At 42.8% G+C, this 22,770-nt stretch overlaps 1 protein-coding gene across 1 annotated transcript in view; it reads right to left on the reverse strand.

The window, feature by feature from the left end:
* CHD2 (chromodomain helicase DNA binding protein 2) overlaps positions 1-22,770 on the reverse strand; it is a 75,413-nt gene that overhangs the window by 51,160 nt on the left and 1,483 nt on the right. Inside the window, 2 exon segments of the mRNA XM_090029591.1 lie at positions 4,927-5,013; positions 8,517-8,748. Of these exon segments, the coding sequence (XP_089885717.1) occupies positions 4,927-5,013; positions 8,517-8,748 (319 nt within the window).

A 22,770-nucleotide genomic window follows, 5' to 3' on the forward strand; every position in this document is an offset into this window, starting at 1 on the left:
CAATATGCTTGGTTAGAACCATTGGTCCCTTTTGTTAGTTATCTTCTCTCCTTGTTTCCAAACCCTTTCATCCCCACTGCGCTTTCCTCCATCCCCAGTTTTGGGATTTTTTTTTTTTGAGCAAGTTTTCTCTCTTTCCTTTGCTGCACACCTACTTTTTCGCTTTCTCTTTTGATAACATACAAATAACAAAATTTATATTTTCACTCTGTAGACAGAGATTTGCGTCATACAAGATAAAGTGTGGAGAGGGCAACTGTTTTTGCTGCGCTCTAATCGTGGCTGCTCTTTCTCTAGTCTAACAAGGCTCAATTTTCTGCCTTCTCTATTTCCTCCCATTCAATTGCCTTTCTGTTACCATTAAAATTACCCGAGTGATACTTAAGTCTTGGATGATTCCCCAGCTTCCTGTATATTTCTGCTCTGACCCAGGGACCCTGTGGCTTCATCGCAGCCACCTTCGGCTAAATTGTTCAGATACAGCCATTGGGTAACATGAATCTGGAGTTCAGCTCTATTCCCTGAAGCTCAGCCAGCCTCCCATATGAGTCACCTGTCTGCTAGTTGTTTAACGCTGAGTTCATCCAAGCCTGAGTCTTCCCTGTGCTCCCACAGCCTCCTGGGTCGGCAGACAGGCCTAGTGTCACGTCTGCAGTATTGCTCATAAACACCCTTTGGCCCAGCTCCGCCTCTACAGAAATCTTCTGCTGCGTCACCTCCTCTATTCGGGACTAACCTCGCCTTCCGTTCAACAGTATCTGACCCCGCTTTTCCAGGCCCCATGCAGGAAGTTGCTGCCTACTTGCTCCAGACGCACAAAAAAGCAAGCACGTGCCCATCTTTGTTTTAACTCGCCCTTCATGTCATTTTCAGCATCCCGTTCAAAAGCCCTCCACAGATTTGCTCCAACTAACAAAACTTGGATGAGATTTTTTCTTCCCCACTCTGACCTCTGCTGGCCAAGTAAAAAAGGCAACGTGACCAAAAGGGGCTCTAAATGCACCAGGGAAGACTTTTCCCCTCTGTGCATGAACTAAAGGGAGAGAGAGAGCCTACGGATGCCTAGTGGGGCAATCCATCAGGCAGAGATAAACTAACTTTTCAATGCTCTCCCTTCCAAAGATGCCCTTTAAGGCCGACAAGTAGAGGTGGGGACAGAGGGAGCTGCATTGCTCCCAAAACTGATAGGCATGGGCTGTCTATTAACTTAGCTCTTGGAACAGCCTAGACCGGGGGTGGTGGAACAATGGCTTTAACCCATTTTAGCTTTTCCTCCCCTAGAGGTACAGTGTGAAATCTCTCACTTGTCTCTGTTTCACTCCAATTTAACTTGCACTGGCCTTCTCCTGTTTTTTCCTCCTGCTTACTTAGCAGCCGTGACTTTCTACCACAGGAAACAGATTTCTGCCTCCTGCTTTTCTGACTTTTCATCCCATTTCTTGCATCTTTTGCAAAAACCGCTAAATGACTCATTCCCTAACTAGCTTTTTTATGTTTCTCTGTCTCCCCGCATTGTTTAGCTCTATTGTATTTTGAAACATCTGTTCATGTAAGCAACGCTATAAAACTACAACCATGCTGCCTGTTCCTGAGGACTACAGATCAGAAGCGCTAAGGTGTTGCTAGACTCTCTGTGATCTATAGTCCTTCCTTTTTAGTAATCCAGAATAAAAACCAGCAAGTATCAAGCAGTGTGTTCACAGGCCTACAGGAGTATGCTTAGATCACACTGCAAAATAAAAAGTTTTAAGAGTCACTGGGCATGTCCACACATTGCCTTTTGGAAGCAGTAAAGCACGGCACAGAATGGGAGGTTACTGCGCCATGCGCGTGGCACATGGGTAGATTTTCCCGCTGCGTCACTGTAGCAGCACACTACACCCGAGGAGCGTGCCACTACAGCAACATAGCTGGTGATCATGCGTAAGCACATGCGACCACTATGTCACCGTAGCACGCCGTACAGCGATGCAGTGCATCGCTACATCGCCATAGGGCAACGTGTAGATGTGCCCACCACTTTTCATTTGGTAGCAACTTCAGGTCCCGTTTTAGACTACAAAGGAGTTAGGCAGCTACATAAGTCCCTGAAAGACTGCGCTCCCATTCCAGATGTGCCCCTAAGTTCATTATAATGACTAAGGCCTTGTCCATTTTATGTCTTGCACAGGACCAGGTCCAATGCCAGAATTTAACAAATAAGGAACAGTAATAAAAGTCCAGCTCAGCTCATCATCATTCAAGCTCTCTATTCCCCTCCCTCACCCCCTTCCCCTTTGGTTGTAGGTGTCATCTTGTGCTGTACTCCAAATGCTGGAGAATCCTGACCGAAAGGTTAGGTTTCCCCTGCCTAACCAAGTATTCCACTAGGCAGCAGTAGAGGAGCTTGCACGTTACACATTATAATAAGGCGGCGGATAAAAATACATTCAAAACTGTGATTTTTTTAAAATAGTAATGAATCAAGAAATTGTCAGCAGCGGACTCCTGCTGTAACACAAGCCTCCAGCTTTGTAGGCTCTTACTCATTCCAAACAGGAAACAACTTTCTTAAGTTATATTCGCAAGTGCAAGCTAATTTACTTAATGCCTCAGAATAGCAAAAGCAAACGTCAACATTTCACTTCCCTCTGGTGTGAAATGCTGCCCTTTTGCTCAAAGTGAGAAGGCATGGGTGGGGACTGTTCTTACTTCAAGCTCTCACAAAGCCTCTTCATTCCTGGACGTTGCTTTACGGTCACAAACGTTTAAGAAACATGCAAAACTTCTCTTTCACTTCCTAACCTTCTGGCCCAAACCAGTACAGATGGCAAGTCATTAGCATCTCTGATGTCTGCTGGGTGACTTGCGTGATATATGTTCGATGGTGTCAGTTCAGTTCCCAGAGGAAGAAGCATTCACAGCACAAAAATAACCCTGCCCAAACCAGCAGGCTCAGCAGAGACCAGCAACTGACTGGTCCCTAGAGACTATCTAACCTTTCAAGCAATCCCTTCAGGTCAAGAGTTTAGGAGACCCTTTAGGGCAGCACACAGGAATGCTGAAAGAGCTGCTACTGGAGATATTCTGTTCTGTATTGATAGGATTTCAACCTGGGATGCTGCCTGATCGAATCATTTCATTAACTGCACAAACACTTTAGGAAAGAGTGCAGATGAAAAGCTCCTCTGCACTGTGCTGGAAGCCCCAGACATCAAATGAAAAAAAACAATGCCGTTGTCAAAGGGTCTGATCCTGCAAGCTACAAAGCACACTCATTAGGTGCTAGGTGCTTTCAACTCTTACCAACTCCACTGGGAACGGGGAGTGCTCAGCACTACACAGGATAGAGCCCAAGGGCAACTATTCTCCACAGTTAACATTTCCAAATTCAAGACTTTCCGTCTTCTGTTCACTGTGAAGCCCCAGCGCTGTGCTACTGACCGGTCACACCCTCCATCGGACTCTGCTGCAGATGGGAGCCGCCCTACAGGAATCAATCAGTCCTGCTTTGGGTGGAGGGGAAGAATTTGGTTGCAAATTTTCTCTTATTTTTTTGGTGAGAGGAATTGACGGATTTTTTTTTTTTGTTTTTTACAATATTGTGTGGTATAGCAAAGTTTTTACATCTCGGATTTTTTTTTTTTTTTTAAACGGTGCCTTGTTTGGTAGGAAATGAAGATATCGAAAAAGAAAACAAACATTTGCAAAACCACGTAATATTGTAAAACAAAAAAAGACGGGACTTACCTGAGCCCCCTACAGGGCACACGGCTCTGCAGCGGAGATCGGTGGTGGGTGTGACATCGCCAGCATAGTGCATGCTGGGGCATCGCACAGAGAGGCCGCCAGCGAGTCTGGGCTTTGCGGAACTTGAAAAGGAAAACAAAAGCTAAGTCAATGAGGTGCCAGATGCCTTTTTTCCCCTGCTGCTGCTGCTATGTGGGACGTTCAGCGCGAGTCCAGGATTTTCTGGAGTTTGGCTCTTGGAGTCAGGAAACCTAGATTCCATGCGCTCATCTGTGACACTGACATCACGGTTTAGGCAAAAATTTGCAAACCTATGTGCATAATTATTAGCCATTCAAATACACAAAACACCTGCCCATAATAGCCTGATTATCAGAGGACTCAACAGGGATCCCGCTCCTCTGAAAAACCTGGCTGTTTATTTGTAGGTATCTGATCATAGTTGTAGGCCTCCAACTTTCAAAAACCTTAGTTTGAACCTCTCTCTCTCTTTCACTTCCCCCCCTCTATAAAACAGCAAAAAGGATGCCAAACCTGCTGGGAGAAGTGCACGTGAAAAGTCCTACACGGTAAACACCATTTAACGTGCACGAGCATGGCAACAGCTAATGTCTACATTTCTTCATGTTCTGCAGTACAGAATCATTTAGAGTTCTGACTGCCAGGTTATACTGAACTCATGTACCACTGTCCCTCACGTTAAACTGAAACGCAAATATTCCAAAAATTCAACCAAAAAAAAGAAAAAAAAAAAAAGATGTAAAAGTGATGGTTCATAAAGCTGAATATACAAACAAATGCATTTTTCCCCTGTGATACACTCTGGGACGTAGAGCAAAAACTGTTTTGTTGTTGTAAGGTGTTTCTGGGAAGTTTCCTTTAACAAAAAGCCTCCCTTTCTCTGATGCATGTTTCTATAGCAGAGCATGGTTTGCATTAAGACCCGTCTCTAGCAATCAGATCAGCACATGCAGACCTCAATGCCCACAGGGACACTGACTCCATGGGCCTCTTTCCACATGGATCCAGCTGCAGGACTGGGGCCTTATTTTGCAAAACCCAACATCCATGGATCAGCATAGATCTCAGTGCTTGTTAAAAGGTGACACCAATTTGAACTGCCTTTGTCCTTTTCTTTCTTTTTTGTTTTTATATGTTCAGTATTCCCTCATCTCATCTTTTTTGTTTTTTCCTTACCTCATCTTTTATATTAAATCGCGACGGCTCTTGTCTGCTTCGGTTTGACCTCCTAACCCCATAAACATCAGGATATTCTTCCCACATCTGCAAAATAAACAGACCATCAGAAGGCCTGCTTCACCCCAATTATAGCTATTATTTTTGAGAGGTTTGATAATGAATTTCTGATCAACTGATATGAAACCAGGAGGGGCCATCAGGGGCAAGGGTCAGTTAGATAAGCTCTGGAAACTTGTAAAACAAAACTGAAAGCATCATGGGGGCGGGGGGTGGAGTTGTCTGGGTGGCTGGGTTTTTTTTTTAGCTCTTTGCCAATCACTGTTTTGTAACAGTACGTTTTAATGGGAGGTTCTGCTGAGCCATCTGAACTGACGTGTCTTTCCTCCAAGTTACTTCAAAAGGCCTTCTGCAGGACAAAAGGTTTTAGAAGGACCAGGCACTCCAAGTAATCCTGCAGGAACAAAGGAGGAAAATCCTTCCATTTTGCAAAAAAAAGCAAAACAGATGAAATCTCTCTAATCTTATCCCTTCCCCCCCGTTATTTCTACCTTAGGGAAAATTTCCTGGCTAGCTACATCCTCCCACCCCATTCCCAGAAACATGTGGGTCACCAGCAGCAACCAAAACAAAAAAAGCTACCCAGGATAGCTCTGAGGTTTGTATTCTGATCTGGATACTAACTGGATCTTATGGGGTCCTGGGAGCAGTAAAGCCAGGAACTGTAGCCACTCCTGCTGATGTAGGATAATAGAAAGCAGCTGGATTTCTGTTTGCCTTAATCAGAGCAGGTGAACTTCATTACTTCAAGAGCTCATCACTCTTGCCCCAGAGACCAATCTGAAACTGGTAATTGGGTTGGTAAACAGTAAATGGCATGATTGGTTTTAAACATGGTCCATCATGATTGCTAACAGGGTTTTGCCCTTGTCATAAGGTTAGTTTGCAGATTTTACTATGTAGATGGGGTCTCCTAAAAATGCCTGCATAATGACATGGGCCAGTCCTTCCTCCTAGCATCCTGTAAGAGGACATTGCATAAATCATTGTCCCACTTACTGTGGATGCTGCACACTGCACGTACTTCTAAGTCCTGCTGTTCCCCGATAAAGTAAGATGGTGTGGCTGCTTAGTAGCCCCTAAATGCATGGTCGTGAATGTGCTTAAGCTGCACAAGTATGAATGTGCCAAACTAATTATTGGTAAAAGTTGTGTCCTAAAAACAAAGTTTGTGGTAAACAAGTCAAAAAAGTGTTTTGGAAACCGTTTACAGAAATATGACTTGTATTTTATACAGAGGGAGAAAAAGACAAGAACTACTGGCCTGGAAGGAGATGTTTGCACGGCTGTGTTGGGGACGTGGGACACCAATATCAGTGAAACAAGCTACTTAGATGTTCCTGCATGAGTCTGTATTGGTTACCTCTTACTTTTCTCATTTAATTTTTATCACTTTTCAATGGTACTCATCTCTATAGCAATATGCAGGAAAAGGAAGCTTAAAAACATTGGGAGCAGTAAAGCTAGGAACTGTATCCACTGCTGCTGATGTGGATCAGCACTTCTACACTGCTGCAAAAGTGGTAGCTAGGATTCAGGTATGTGCTGCACCCCACCAGCATTGGCTGGTACATTTACATGGGGATATGATGTGACACGAGAAGATATTAGATTCCACTGAATATACTTAGGAATAAAGGGCTGGCTAAAGATTTCTTTTGTTAATCGCAGAGGTCCATTCAAAGAGATCACCTTTTAAACAGTAATGCTCCCAGAGCAAGTTCTGTGACCCCCTTTTCTTTTTGATACAATGCTGATTGCCGGGGCTTGGACCTCACTGTCATATACATGCATGATGTGGTAATTCATTATACCGCAGGGTTTTTAAGGGATTTGTCTGCTTGTAACAGCTACAAACAACTAAGCAGAAAGCAAACCTCCCCCACCTACACGAAACAAGGCTTTGACACAAAGCACTAATAGACTCCACACACCCACACTTAACTGCCTGGCCTAAGCACATTTGCATCTGGGCTTTCAGGGGCAGCAGGCTCACTTTGCAACCTTGCCTGGCTCATGCTATATAGAAGCCTGGCCATGGATGTGTTTCTCTCCTAGCCTTATGCTGCCAAGAGCTCATAGTGGAAGAAGGGACAACTTCCTTTGGTCCCCACTAAACAACAATAAAACAGAAAGTGTAGTTTTGTGTTATTGTTACCACCTTACACATGCACCCTTCCTTGCCCCCCTGAACACTAAGATTTAAGCTGGCACTGTAATGGTTTACAAGGATTTGAATTTCAGTAGTTCACCACCAGAATGCTCCTTCTCTCCCTGCAGACATCTTAGGCTTTAAACACAGTTCTTCCCCGAAGCCTGGCAAACAAAGTTGTTTTTTCCAAGAAGAGACTTGCACAGATATATTGGTCATGGCCGAACGTTTCAGAGAGATAAGAGGGAGTGGGGAATTATCACACTTTAGTTCCCATGCAGTGAATGGCTGGTGTGCATGCTTTTACCCTGCCGCAAGTGAAAGCTACACAGTGGTAGTCACCTCTCACTGAAAGAGGGCTGAGTTTACAGTGATTTTTGCTTCCACTTACCATGGGGGAAGAGCAGACACACAAGGCAGTCACCACTGAACAGCATTTTTTGATCATCTGGCCACACCCTTTGTGTTTTGACTTTGCAATCTAGAATTGCAAACACTAATGGAAATGACGACAATCACACACCAGGAAAACAGAGACTGCCTAATCTGACTTGAGTGTTTTTGTTAGTTTGCTATCTTTCCTGGGTTCCCACTCCTAAACAGAAACCTAGTCTCATCTTTCTCAGCCCGCTCCCCACCATGTTTTTACTATCAAGGCTGCAAAAAAAAGATAACTGCTTTAAAAATAGTAACATAGATAAATCTGTTAGTCTTAGTTGTTTCTGTACAAGGGGAAAGCTCTCAACCTGGAAAATGTAATGCCAGGGAGCAGAAACATCAGCAAGTGCAATTCCCTGCCTTTCCCATGCTGTTAAGTGGAAGAGTGATCACAGTGAGATAGGAGAGAAATTTTGAAGGAAGGGCCCTCATAGGGAGAAAAAAAAAATGGTTGAGAACCATTTCCCAAAAGGAATCAGGCAGTAAAAAATCCACTTCTTTTTTGAGGTACACAAATGATGGCGCTAAAACTCCCTGATAATATGCAGCGCCCTTGACTACTAGCTCCAGGTTTTCATCTTTGGGCATTTTCCACTATGACACATTACTACTTTTACCATCCTGAAGGTGAGCAGGGGCTTGGCAAAGCCTTTCTCATGTCTGCCTCTTTCTTTCATGTCAGTCAATCCTGTCATTACTCCTCTCCCAGAGCATACATCTCAAGCCGTCAGGCTGGCACAGTGCACACGGGCAGTGCCTGACTGACAAGGTACTCAAGGAAGCTAACTGTAAAAAGGGCTGGTGTTTTGGGTTTAGAAAGCTGGCAGACAGGAAGTCAACCACGGTTTTGCTAGCACGCCGCTTTGTGTCTTGCATTCTGAGCAGAGGGGTGGACAGTGCGTGGCAATATGTAGCTCCTTAAACGTGATGGGGATGATACCTTTTTCACATCTGCTATCCTTTCCTTCTTGGAGGCTGGCTTTTCCTTGGCTTCAGGCGGGGTCTGCTGGGATTTTGAGCCCGTCGACTCGCTTTCGGACTCGGACTGGCTCTCGGAGGACTCCGAACTGCTGTTCGAATCACTGCCATGCTCACTGCCCTGTTCACTGCCCTGCTCACTTTCAGACTGGCTTGCAGAGTCGGAGCCAGAGGCCTCTTCAGATGCCGAGTGACTAATGGTAAAGACAGAAGAAATGAAAATGTATTTCTCTTAAGTTCTTTAGTTTCAACAATGGCTGAATAAACCTGAATCGCATCCACCGTGCAATCCGTCTGTTTTCAGAGGCTTCCCTGGAGGTGTCAAATCACACCGGAGACTAACAACGACACAACGCACTGCCACGCCTGTGCGGGTACCATTCTTGCCCAATGGAGGAAGTGTGTTTGGTACACGAGGGAAGGGATGGGCTTCCTTTCATGCCCCAGTCCCTCCCTCTGCTCAGCTAAAGCAGCAAGAAAGCACACTCTTGAGAAGACTCGATCTGTTCAGAGCAAGAGGGAGCATCGCACATGATAGGGAGGCTCCACAGGCTGCACTGCTGAATTAGAGAGGATAGTGACCCACAGATTGGGCCAGGAACGCCGTTCATCTCCCATGTGGCAGCGAGTAAGGTTCACGTGACATGAGACCAGTAGGCTAGTATGTTGTCAGAAAGGGGCCAGCACTAGCCGCATTAGTGGTAAATTTTCCAGACAAGTTAAAAAAAAACACAATGGAAAGGGGTTTCTACATGAGTATCTAGCTGGCTGAGTTCCTGCTGAAATGGTTAACCCTCCTGGGATTTTATTTATTTTGTAGGGCACATAAGTATCTCTTCTTTTTCAGTCTAAATCAGGATATTTGGTTTCAAAAAGTAAATTGCCATCACACACACACACTGAAGTAATTCACCTGCTTCTAAACTCAGAGGCTTCCAGTTTTCTGATGTGCAAAAAGGAACGGTCCTTTAAGCACAGATATACCAAGAGTTTTATGCACACCTATATCACTGCATTGTGGGGGTTCTCCAAATTAAAATGGTGAGGCCACACTATTTTAAAAACCCAACAATTCTTGGCAACCAAAAGGTTTGCACCACACAGCCCGTCTCTTTCAAAGAGATGCACCACGTTGCTTTTCTTTCCATTTCTCCAGGCTCTCTCACCTCCAAAACAAATCAAATGGGAGAAGTACCACCCAACTAGAGAGGAAGGAAAACTGGTTACACCAGGTGACACAAAACAAGGACTGAAGGTGGAGTTAGCAACCCTAGTAAAACTATCTGCACCAACACCAAACCAGAAAGAGAAATAATATGAAAGAACATGAGACCATAAACTCTTTTTTGTCCTTCATTTATTCAAAGTCTAATGAAATCAGGTTCTGTTCTGTGACTATGTGCTTTCATAATCAATATTTTTATTTTTATTTTTTTGTTTAAATTAATAAATTGCAGGAAAGTACAGAAAAGCAGAGAATGTAGATTCATAAGGCACCTTTCTAATGTTTCCCCTTCTACAAAATTATAAAAAGCATTGGGCTTTTTATTACAGGTCTGGCTGGTTCAAGAAAATTCAATACATTAAAAAAAAAAAAAACCCCAAAAGAGTAAAAGCGGAATCAACAGATAACATATAAAAATACACATTGTTCAACATACAGTATGCATTGAAGAGATACAGTAAATTAAAATTGGTAACACTTTCACGTGTTAATAGAAGGGAGTTAACCACAGACAGAAGAATGGGAGGGCAGGGGGGTTCTTATGAGTTCATGTAAAAATAAAAAATCCTTTTTCCAGGGCCTAAGACTATACCCCCAGCTCTTAATGAAGACATCTCTGTCGCTCCCTGAGTAAATCATCATCCCTAAAGCATGCAACTGCTTTTTCTCAGAGATCTGGCAGAGGGCAGCAGTGAAGCACTACATGAAAAATTGATCCAGAAATTCCTCCAGTGCCGGGCACTCAGCCAGGCTTCCAGACGCCATTTCAGAGCACTTTTTTTCTCCCACCATCTTATGATTTCACTGCTCTTGTGGCTTCTGGTTTGCTGTATAGTCCTAAAATGGAGGAACTTGAAATGTGAAGGGAGGGAAAAAGAAGTAGCCGTCAGTGAAAATTTCAAATCTACATACAGCAATGGAAATGCAGTCTTCTATGTTGTATTTCAAGATGAATGACCACTGATGCCCGCTGTCTTTTCACGGCTTCAGTCTAGTTTTAAAAGGGGAAGGAGTATTCAGTATTCTTTTTTCCCCTTCTCTCTCCCAGGAACTGGAAAATCAAATCCAGTCCTAGTTCTCTAGGCCTCTCCATCAGTCACACTGCCTTTGCCATAGACCCAGAGCATGCAAAACAAAACTGCTGTGAGAAAGCTATGAGCATCAGTCAAAATAAAATTATGCTCCCCCAAACCTTTGAATACCACCATAGTAAACTGAAACAACCACTGGTATGCTTCCCCAAATCTCTGAATACCCCCTCTCATTTTCCATCATTACAAGCTCCTTGTCCTTATCATCCAGGCTCTTCACAGGTCTGTCCTTCGCTATATAACAGACCATGTTTTCCTGCATTTCCCTCCATGCCAGCCTCATTTCCCCCTCTTGCTGCACTTCTCCAACTCCTCTTACCCCTCCTCTTACATACAGACAGGTCCTCACCAATTTTGTCCAAAACATTTTCCCCCTCCTCTTCCAAATCCTGACTCTGGACCACTTAACTCAACAATTCCTTTTGATCAGAGCTCACTGCAAGCTGTCTCATACACAAGCAGGTATATTTTATGGAAACCATCCCCAGCGTACTGCCACAGTGCTCCCAGGAAATTGTATTTTGGATGCACCATCCAGTTCTCTAATGGCTCGATGCAGCTGGACTACACAGCCAGGCGTTCCCGTGAACTGCCTACATCAGGATACATGCAGTTTACCCAAGGAGCTCAGGCTTTCAGGAATAATAGTGACTTGAGCTGCCCAAACCACAACTTCCATGAGGCCAAGTCCTAATATTCCCAGACAGATCTTTTGGATTCCTACAAAAATAATTTTGGAAGTATGAAAAAAATCAAACTCTTTCGGATTAAGGCCAAGACAGTAACCAGCTCATACTGGTATTACACAACAGGTATTTATTGAAAAACAAAACAAAATAGAACTGATTTTAAGTCTTCTCTTTCTCACTGCCTGCTGTCTGTTGTATTTCGAAGTTCTTCTGGAGTAGGAATGCCATCTCCATAATTTTTTTTACTAGTATTTAGTATATTATGGTACTACTATAATCCAGAGATGGAATGAAAACACACCACACTGTATACACGAGATGAATTTCTTTAGGGACAGGAGGAATGTGTGTGTGCACACTTACTAACATTTCCTTTTCTTTGTATTTTAATACATAGAAAGTTATTAAAAAATAAAAAGTTCATTCCAAGAAGTAGATCCTTTCTAACCATCTCAAAGACAACCAGGAAATTCCAATTCTCTTAATAAAGTGTGAAGGATTAGTCAAGTTGTGTCCCCTGTTAGTCCTGGGAGCTGTAGTACATAATTGGAGATTAAACTTCCCTCTTCTAGTGTCTATTTTTGGGAGATGAACTTTTGGGATGCTAAATAAGGGTCATCACAGCATGACTTCTTTCAATCAAGCTATTAGCTAATGTATCTGAAAATCAGTTGGGTCCCAGCCCAACACCCACCAAAGGCCAAATGCTTTCAACTTAGGTGGGAGTTCAGATGGACCTTTTATGGCAACCAGTTTTACAGTGGGGTGGCAGTGTACAAATTTAGTTTCACTCAGCAACGGTGGCAGTTCAGGCTGCGACTTTATGAGAATAATGTTTCTGATCTTGGTAAAATGCATTCCTTACTAAAGAAGAAGAAATCATCCTCCCAAGAAGCCTAACCACAGAGCTAGATTCCAGTTGTGTCACATTTTCACAACTATGATTCTTAAGTTTGCCCAAACCCCTCCCTTCCCCTCCCCCCAAAAAAAGGATTAGGGCCTACATCTTAAGTCAGCACTGTAGCATTTCACCCTTGGGCCATGCAAACTGGATTTTGCATAGACTTTTAATGCATCACAACATACTTACCACACTTAACTGGAGAGCAGAAGTTAGGGGCATGCTTTGAGGACATGCAGCCTGTAAAGCAGAAAGCTACAGGAAGACTGTTTCAAATATTAATAAACTGCAAGGGTTCTTGTGCCAGTAGTGATAGGATTCTGCCTGACACACTCAAATTTGGCATTTTATGTGGAGGGCAGAATAGTACTCTTTATCCCGAGATCTGACCACAAACCAACCACCTCCCACTGGAAACACCATTTGAAGTATACTATGCAGATGAATGCTCTGCTAGGCTCCATCAGGCCAGGGCCCATGCACCAGGGTTCAACATCCTGCAACCTGGGTTTCTAAAATCATGTAATATCACAATCTAAGTGTTTGGTGAAAACAAACTCAAAAACGATTTCCCATTTGCAAAGAAAAGCTTCACAACGTGGTCCAATTGTAACCAATTGTGCCTGAGTCTGCAAGCAGCCATTAAAGTCAGGAGAGAAGCTGCAGACCTGCTGACTGGAGCAGACAAGGTCCCTGCTGGCTTTGATGCTGCACTAATCTCCATGGAACTGTCTCCTCCTCAGTGAGGATGGGATAGCCCCTCAGTTTAATCTTTCCTCTCTGGCTTTTTGGATCCACAGGAGAGTTTTTGGGGTTCCCTCAAATACCTTCCATTTGTGACTCCACAAGAGCACACTCCTCACAAATCAGCAGTCTTCTTAGTAATCACATGCTTTGGTCATCACTGGGCATCTGCATTAGCACTCATCTGAAGTGAGAGGCAGAGTGTGTTTCAGGCCCGGATCCCAGAACTGGACTGGGGGAGTTCACGCGTTGCAGATTTTCTTTGCAATTCTAGAGGACTAGAGGGCAACCTGAAAAACAATGGTGGATCACTGGCCTGGTTTGACTGGATTCAATCCAAACCCTGCCTATGCATTTCTAATATGGATACTACAGAACAATGCAAGGAAAAGAGAGGAAAAAAAGGAGGAATGCTCCGTTAGGCAATGTGAAGAAAGCGACCATGGTGCTTTCAATACAAATGCAGCAGCTCTGCGCTGGATCCAAAGTGGGCCACCATGGATGTCACTGTTCAGCCATGCCTCCTGGTACTTTTAAATTTCAATAATGATTCTCCTCTGCATATCTCTGCCATTTACACTTCTGGCTTTCTGCTGTCCACGGGACATTTGCTTGCCCACCTGCAAATAGATGTGCAGAGGAGGAATATATTTTAGCCATAAGGGTCAACCAAACTCAGGCTGCACCAGGCAACCTTATATAGGGCCCTACTGAATCAATGGCAGAAGTGGGATGTACTGTGGCTCCTTTAATCTTACAGGTTCCTCCGTGCATCCCCCTGCTTACTGCTCACTCCTGATCGTCTGATTAAATCTGCTTTAGCTAAAACCACCAAAAAGCCTGGCTGAAGTGCCCAATTTTTACAGATGCTCCAAAGCCAGGATGAAGTCACATGCTGCTGCTTCCACTAAAGCATTTTTTAAAAGTTTGCAAGCAGCCAGAAAGTAGATGTAATGCATTGTGCTAGTGCCTTACCTAGCTGTGTCACAGTCAAGGAATGCGGGGAATCAGAATTCCTGATTCTATTTCGGGCTCTGGAAGGAGTATAACTTGGTAGTTACAAACAGCAACACTGAGCACATACACTTGGCACACTGAACCTGAAAAACTGGGTGGGTAAATGGATGAGACCAGTAGCTACTAATTAGAGATAGTGATACAGTTTTAATCCCTGCTCATGACTTCATGCAACCTCTGAGGTACCATATCAGTAAGATGGGCATGCAAAGTTTACCATCTTCTAAACCAGGAGTGGAAGATCTGCTCAGTGTTAAGGGTTGAGAAGTGCACAAAATTATTAATCAGCCAATGCAAGGAGCTCTTCTTAGAGGCTAGAAAAAATAAAATACTGTAGTACTTTCATCCTGTCTGCATCTCTGCTTGTATCTGTGAACATGTTTCCTGCAACTACAACCGAGTAGGGGACTAACAGCATACTTTGGCACAGATGGAATCTTAAACAGATTTGCAAAAAGTAAATGTGATTTTCAGAGGTTATAATTAGGCCAACTTCTGAACTGGTTTTCATGGGCATAGCAAACAGCACCCTTTTTATAGCCACAGTAATTCTTCTTCCAAGAAGCCTGCCCCTTCGCCAAACCAGAGGCATTAGCACCCTTCCAAGAAAAACAAAAGAACTATTTTGCTCCATCCTCATTTTCAGGAAGTACTAAACCAGTTTTGCTGAAACTCCAAAAAAAAGCCCAGCGTGGAGCAAGCAATGAAAATTTCAGGTTGAATGACTAACAACTGGTCAAGTCATACGGAACCAAATATCGGGGCTTCCCAAACTGTGGCAAACATACCGCTGGGGGGTACACAAGACATCTGGGGGGGGTGCACATGGAAGAAATTGTGTAATGGCAGATCTAATTTTCATTATAATAATTGGCATTTAAGTAGTTAAAATATCAAACATGTATTGGCAGGAGTACAAAGGCAGCTAGTAAATCTGGAAGGAAGGAATAAGAAAAAGTCTGGGAACCTCTGGGTTACGACCACCAGCTCTACCTATAAAGAAGTTGCATAAATTACTGTTTTTTGTTTGAACGGTAGCCAGCACCATAGGGCTCTCTAATTACCCCTAACAGAGAACTGCATAGTCACTCACAACTGATACCCAATGTGTGCAAGCCCCTAATAGGTTTGTTCTAGTTTAACTTCAGGGGATGGACCGCCCCCCCCAGGAGTTATGCTTCCAAAAGACTTTTCCCAGCCCCTCGGGCCATAGGACCATACAGTATTCTGGCAAACACTGCCTCTTCTCATGCAGTTCCCCGGATAAAACCAATGCATGAGTCTGCGCTGTGCTAAACACCCCGCTCACACCACTGCCCCTCTCTCTGAAGGAATTCCTTGCTTTGGAAAGCACGCTGGGATACTATGAAAGCCCTGTTCCTAACTCTGCTTTTCAGTACATGGATATCACACACGTTTGCATAATAAAGGACATTCAAAATCAGAATAGTGGCTCCATTACTCTGATCCCCTGAGTCAACGGCTGCAAATGCAGGATGTTTGGTGGGAGGAGAAAAGACTCAATGTAGTTAACAAAGGGAGTCACAACTTGTCTGCTTGATTCAGGAAAATCACTGAGAAGCTGCAGAAACAGCCTCTTCCCAGTTTGCCCCTAGTTAAATGAGCACACACTTCTAGCTTTTAAGGCTTCCCAAAGGGGCAGAAGAGCCTCCTGTCTGCAAAACTGCAGCATGGGGGGTGGAAGCATTATAGTCAACACTCACTTAAAAATGGTCCTGCTCCCATAGCACCCACTGCTGAGAACCCTCTAACAACTGCATAGAAAGGGATAAAAGGCATTTTGCTCAGTGTGTACACCCACTGGCTAATATGCATACTCTTCCCTGAGGCAAGAGCCAACAGAGTAGAGACTAATCCATACATCACTCCAGTCATTTTAAACTGCAGCTTCAGATGACTTTTGCCTTAACTATGTCAGACCACAGTCAGGATGAAACATAATGGGCAGCTCAGAAGAGATTCTGCATGGGATAGATTGCATGTTCATTGCAAATCTGAGGCCAAAGACTTTGAAGGAAAACGTGATTCAGCACAGCCACAGCTATTCCAATCAAAACAGTTAACTTATTTTAATTAGTAACAAAAAGGGGCCTTGCCTAATCACCTGGGGTCTGGATCAAGCTGGATACAAGTCTAGAGATAAGGCTGTATGAGAAACAGGGCCCCCAAATATCACTACCAAGATCTGGAATTAGAGTCTTCTTCCTATTCTTGATTAAACTTAAGGCAATCACTTGAAGTCCAGCAGCCAAAGGTTTCTGATGAAAACTGGGCCTGATGTGGGATTGTATTTTAACTGATTTTTTTTTTGATTTTTTTTTACAGGCAGTTTTGGCTGAAGGAATTGGGATTCTGCTCTATGAGCCTCATCCCCGCCCCCCAGACATCACAGGACAGCCACAGCTCCCCACACAAGGATAGAGCTCTAAGGAAGTGGCAGATTCAGAATAAAGAGGCAGAACAAAAAAGATTAGCTGTTTTACAAACTCGGTACTTTGTCTTTACAAGAGATTAGGAATGATGTTGGTCTATGCCTCCAAACAACACACACTGCAGGAGCCCAAGCATTTGCAGCACAGTAGTTTAAAGAGCAGGCTGCCTCTCTGTAGTGGGGAAGACAGAATTGCTTCGGGGTGGGTAAAGGACAGCACTTAGCAATAAAAAACCTTCTGTCCTAATAAAAAGCCTCACTTGAGAAGTTATTAGCACAGCAAGTTATTTCTCAGCTGAACCAAAACTTCATTTTGCTTCCAGGACAAAAATAAAGCTGGGGGGGGTGGAAATCTAAGAAACTGCTCACTATTTCCCTGCCTCCTCCAATTTTGCACCTTATTCAGCAGTTATCCCCCAAGAAGCAAAAGCAGTCAGAAGCACTGGAAACTGAAGTCCCAAACAGCATTGCTACAAAGAGAATACCGTTTCAAACTACTGTTTTTGAAAAATCTCCCCTACTCACATGTTAGCTACTTCAGTATAAAGCCCCTCCTCTGTACTGCAGGAAAATAAGATGTTGACAGAATGACAAATTTAGAAAAGCTTGAATGCAAAACTGCCACAGAAATCTTTTTTTTTTTTCCCCCAATAGTTAAACGCTTTCGCTATCACAACCAAGAACCCTTCACAGGACTCCGATGCAATGATGAGTGTGTTATAAAATGCAGAGGAAGTGTTTTCAAGCATGTTTTAGTGCTTATCTTTTTTTTTTTTTTAATTCAGAACAGAATCTTTTTTCTTTTGGCTTTTACTGGCTTCCTGAACTGATCTTCTGGGTACCAGAAACCTTCCTCAGATGTGAATTCTTTGGTCTTTGAAACACACTTAGACCAGGATCCAAAGGCAACACACCTGAATTGGCAAGAACTGACAAATATACTGCAATAGGAAGGTGAAATTTCAGCCTCTACAGGCAAACCCCAGCTAGCTTTAAGGCTAGCTAGCTGGATCCACAGCAGCACAGGCCTCATAATCCTGAGCACTTTTTAGTGCAAGTATCCCAGCCCTTGTTTTTACCCAAATTAGCTAGCTGAAAAGCTAGCTGAGGTATGGCTAGGCATACTAAAATCAGCTCTGAATGCACTGGGGAAGCAGACTAAGGTAATAGGCAGCCTGTCACCTTTACAAGCCATTTCAGTGGGAGCTGAGCTGAGGCTGAACTCTAGGGTGACTTTGATCCACCTCTTCAAAGGATTAGAGATTTTAATTTCTCAGTTGTAGAAACCCTGTAACACCCAAAGCTCCCTTCAGCTTCAAGGCTGTAGCGATGGCTGCCTGGGCAGGCCTAACACAGGTGGAAACAACCAAGTGTAAAGCCATACACAAACTCCAATCACCATCTTAATCCTGCATTGCCTACACAGTCAGGATTTTCCAGGGTGTTTTGTGCACAAAATCTGAGCCATTGTGAACCATGGGATTGCTTGTGCACCTTTCTAGGCATAGCAGGAGAACTAGAAAACTAGTGGAGGACAATTAGCATTACTCTTTGTGCTCACTGTTAATAGAGCAGGTGTGTGGCCAACACAAATTTTAATTTATAAATCCTAATTATGTCAACAAGTGTGGCTGAAAGCACTCCTAAATTTGGCCCAGAGATTGTGTGTGGGGTAGGAGAAGGGTAATGCAGCATACAGGCGAGAACCTGGGTTAACTCTGAAGTGAAGGCATTGCTGACAGTGATAATGAAAGCAGTTCCTGCAGAATCAGATGCAGTTGATCTGTTTATTCTTGCTTTCCATAAAACTCAGGCTAGGTGTTTTAAGGAACTGCACAGCACCAATTTAAATTATTTAAAAATGGAGGGAGTCGTTCCCTAAAGTTCAAACTGAACTTTCCAATTAGTTTACAAGATGTTATTTAAAAAACAAACAAACAAGAAAGCATTCTGTATATTCTTTGCTCAGTCCTGGCTATGATCAAACAACAGGAAACGATGTAAAAATCTCTCAATCATGCATTTGGAATGAGGCAAGTTACTTCCCGAAAAAGATGCCAGTGTGGAAAGGCAGCAGGAGCAAGACCACAAAAATTCTTTCATGTTCCAGGCAGGTTTCTTCATCATTCAGTTCAATTCTTTGCATGTCACTTCCTTTGCCATGCCTTTACTTTTTTAAAAAGGAAAAGTTTCAGGCTACAAATTATCAAAGGGTAAAAAAAAACCAAACAAAAAAAAAACACAACACACATACATGCAAACTTCTCTTCATGAGGTTATAAAGAACCAAGTAAAACCCTGCTGCCAAATTTGGCACAAAAGCAGCACTCTTGTCACAAGGAAGTCAATTGTCCCTAAAGCACAACATGAATTTGCAACCAGAAAGGACTAAAAAGCATTTGGTGGATGAGAAGGGGGGGGCGGGAAGGGATCTTCAGCATTTTCTCCTCCTGCCATTTGGGAGGGGGGAAAAAAAAAAACAAAGTGAAAAAGTGAAAAAAGGATAAAAATAATCCCCTATTAAAGAAGGTAGACAGAATGGGGGAAAGCCAGGAAGAGGAGCTTTTAAAAGTAGGCTGAAAAAAATGCATATATTAAAAAAACTAAAAATAAAAAATAAAATTGTTGGTCGTACAATATACTGAACTCGGGATGAGAAAAGCCTTTAAAAAAAACAAAACTAAACTAAACAGGGACAGATTCTCCCCCAAAAACCCGTGCGAGGTTTTGGCTACCCCCTTGCTTCCGAAAATAACTGGCAGGGTTTCTATTCAAGAAGCACGCTGGTGACAAAGAGGAAGTGAAGGCAGGGCAGTGGGGAAGGCGGGCGGGGCCTGCAGGAAGGGGAGGCCCTGCCGGGTGACATCACTGGAGGCCGGGCTCTGCTTTCACAGAGGCGCCACTGTTGACCCTCCTGTTACCAAGTGAGCTCCCAGCCAATCAGCTCGCGCAGCACAGACAAGATGGCCTTTGAACTCCCCACCAGCAACTTCCTGCTGTTTTTAGAGTGCACACAGTGCAATGCAGTATGTCTGTCAGCTCTGCGGCACAAAGGAACAGCCATTTTGTGACTGAACTGGACCTGCACCAAAATGCCAGGCGTTCCCCAATTTCTCTCGTTTTCCTTCGGGGTGCCTGGCTGCTTTTGAAGCATCCCCCAGATTCAAAAAATAAAAAAATACGGTCTCATTTCCCCAGCCAGCAGAGAGGTTGCTTTTTCCACATCCCTTCCCCCCCCCCCACCACCAGACAAAAAAAAAAAAATCCCTTTTCTATGAAACTCCATCTTCATAAAATGGCTGCCACAGAAACGCAGCCTGTTCTGCTTTGCAAGGCTGCAGTGCTCTGCAGCTTACTTCCACCCAATAAGCCCTGCTACGGCTCTAAAGCTTGCATATCTGAGCAGAAAGCAGGCTTAACACTGACCCACTGCCAACAAATATTGCCAAGCTGTGTTTTATGCTCTGCAGAAGTGCAAGCTGGAAGGACAGGCAACTGTTTGTGCGGCTCATGTATTCCACAGAGACACACGAACAGTCCTTTGCATTCACTAGGACTGAGAGAAAAGGATCAACCATAAAGAAATGCCCAAGGATTTGAGGAAAGTTGCACATATGCAATCAATGCATCTTTGCCTCATGTCACCCACTTTCCACACAAAATTCCCACTCCCCGATTTACAGGTATGCCTTATGCATCACAATCTGTATTTTGGAGAGCAGCTTTTAAACATAAGGTGACATTAAGCATGTGTATTGTGTAGCTGCTCCTCCTCACCGCGTCTTCCCTTAAAATAATAATCTGGCATCTTCTGCCTGATTTGAAAAGGAAGTTTTGGTTTGTTTTTTTTCAAAAAAGGCAGATGATGACAGCCTTTTTTTTTTTTTGGGTGGGGGGAGGGGGTTTAAATAGTAACTACCATCAGAACTTTGTTCCAGTACTTAAGCTTCAGGTTAGGGACAGGTGTTGGTATCTCTGCAACATGGTAGTTTTAGATTGGGTTTAGAAAGTTAAATGGAATCAGTGAACCTTAATAGTGATAGTTAAGCAAAGTGTGCTGGGTGTATAGTGACAGACAGGTGTTGCTATTCATCTCAAAGGCCCCAAGAAGGATCTAAATGCAGACTCGTTCACACTTGGAAGCTGTTAAAGAGTTAAATTTCACATAATTTTCCCTCAAGGATAATTTCTGTTTCAAGACAACTCTCAGAGGAATGTGTATGCTGGCTTGGCATATGTTTTTTTGCTTTCCTAGGGCTGGAAATGCAAGTGTGACAATTCCTATCACATTCCCCAGTCATTGTACCAAGGTACTCAACAGACAGTGAGTGTCTTCAGGTTCAACACTTTTTCTAGGCCTGTATTTTTGCTTTGACATGTTTCTGAACTTGTCCCACAAAAATAAATAAATAAATAAATAAGTGACAGGTCAGAAGCATGCTATGGGCACATATCAACATGTTTCAGTGTTACAGTAAAGCAAGTTACAGGCTTTTACTTCCTGGAAATCATTTCTCCTATATCTTACAACTCAACCTCAGGAAGTAAAGCACGTTTTACGACATTCAGCTGACTCACAGCTCAGAAAATAAGCTTGACATGGTTCACTCATAGGTTCTGTTCAATTGTTCCCACAGTTCAGGCGAGTGAATGTTACCAGAAGTAAATTTATTCTAGTGAGGATGGGAAAGGGGGCAGAAAAATGGTAACCTTTTTTTTACTTTTGTTTAATACAACAGGTGTCACACAGACAGCTTGATCAATGAGGCTAAACACATGATTTACAAGAAAGCAAAAAACTGCATGCGAGACTATGCAAATAAGACCTCAGGGGCAGAAAAAGAACCGAAGGTTGTGTGTCTGTGTTCCCTATTATCTCTAGGCATCACCAAAACTTCATTTTGTATTTAACATGTTTATCACACTTCTGAAATGCCTCTATTCGGATTACCATATAAATTCTTGTTGCTGCTGCTTTTGCAACTGATAATGCACATTTAAAGAGACATCTGAATTAAATTGCTAACCAACTTTTCTTTTAAGTAAAGCCCATTCGACCTCTTTTAGATGCATTTCACAATCATTAGCTGCAGTAGAAGAATACCTTTAAGGCTGAAAAACAATATATAGTGTACTTTTAAAATGCAAGCCCTTGAAGGTGCTATTTTAGTATGTTTTTAATATCCTTTTAAACAGATGTATCCAACAAACATTTTAAATCAAATGATATTACTTATTTCATTGCAACTGTAAAGCATACCCAAATACAATGCAAGAGCACATTTTAAAGGATTCTTGTAAAATAACCTCATCAGAAACATGTTTCTATCCCAATATTTCAAGTTCTCGTGTCCGGGAATGGATTAAATACTGGCCATCAAGAACAGCATTCATAAACATAAACCTTATATAGTGCACATGTGATACAAAAGATAGTTGTGGAGAATGATTTTATTGTTGAGTTGCTTCAAAAAAAACACTCAAAAAAATAAAACAGGTCATAAATTAAATTATGTTAACACAAAACCAAAATTCAGCATACTTACAAGCCACAGAAGAGCAGTGCAAAATTTTTAGACTCGTTTTAGAACAAACACGCATTAAAGTACAAAAATGAGAAGTTTTACAAATATATTCTATATGTCCATCAAATGGAAACAGCTTTCCAATGTTTTGTATCCTTCCCTAAATCAAGGTTAAGTTCGCAAAATCTGAAAAGAATTGTATCACTTTACATAAAAGTAAATAAAAAACCCACAATGAGCAAAAATATAAAAACAATCAAAGGACTCCAAGGCTCCCATTAACAATCTCAGGTTATATATTATGAGCATGAAATACTACCACCACGAGGGGAAAAGTTTGGTAAAATTGTATCAAAATATCCTAAAAATACCTAAACAGTATCAAAGTTCTACAAGCCCAAATAAAATTTGAAGAAAGGGGTGTCAGTCAAACAGACACTTTTCAGTTTATATTTTAAAATGAGGTTTTTTTCATTCATCTAACTTCCTCTAGTGTCTATTTACTATAATTTACTACTACCAGGCTTCTGTATGGCCCTCAGTTAAAGTTTAGACTTCTGAGATTCTTCAAA

Source organism: Crocodylus siamensis, chromosome 15 (genome assembly GCF_052110815.1).
Source record: "Crocodylus siamensis isolate JL-2025a chromosome 15, ASM5211081v1, whole genome shotgun sequence".
NCBI classification, from domain to species: Eukaryota; Metazoa; Chordata; order Crocodylia; family Crocodylidae; genus Crocodylus; species Crocodylus siamensis.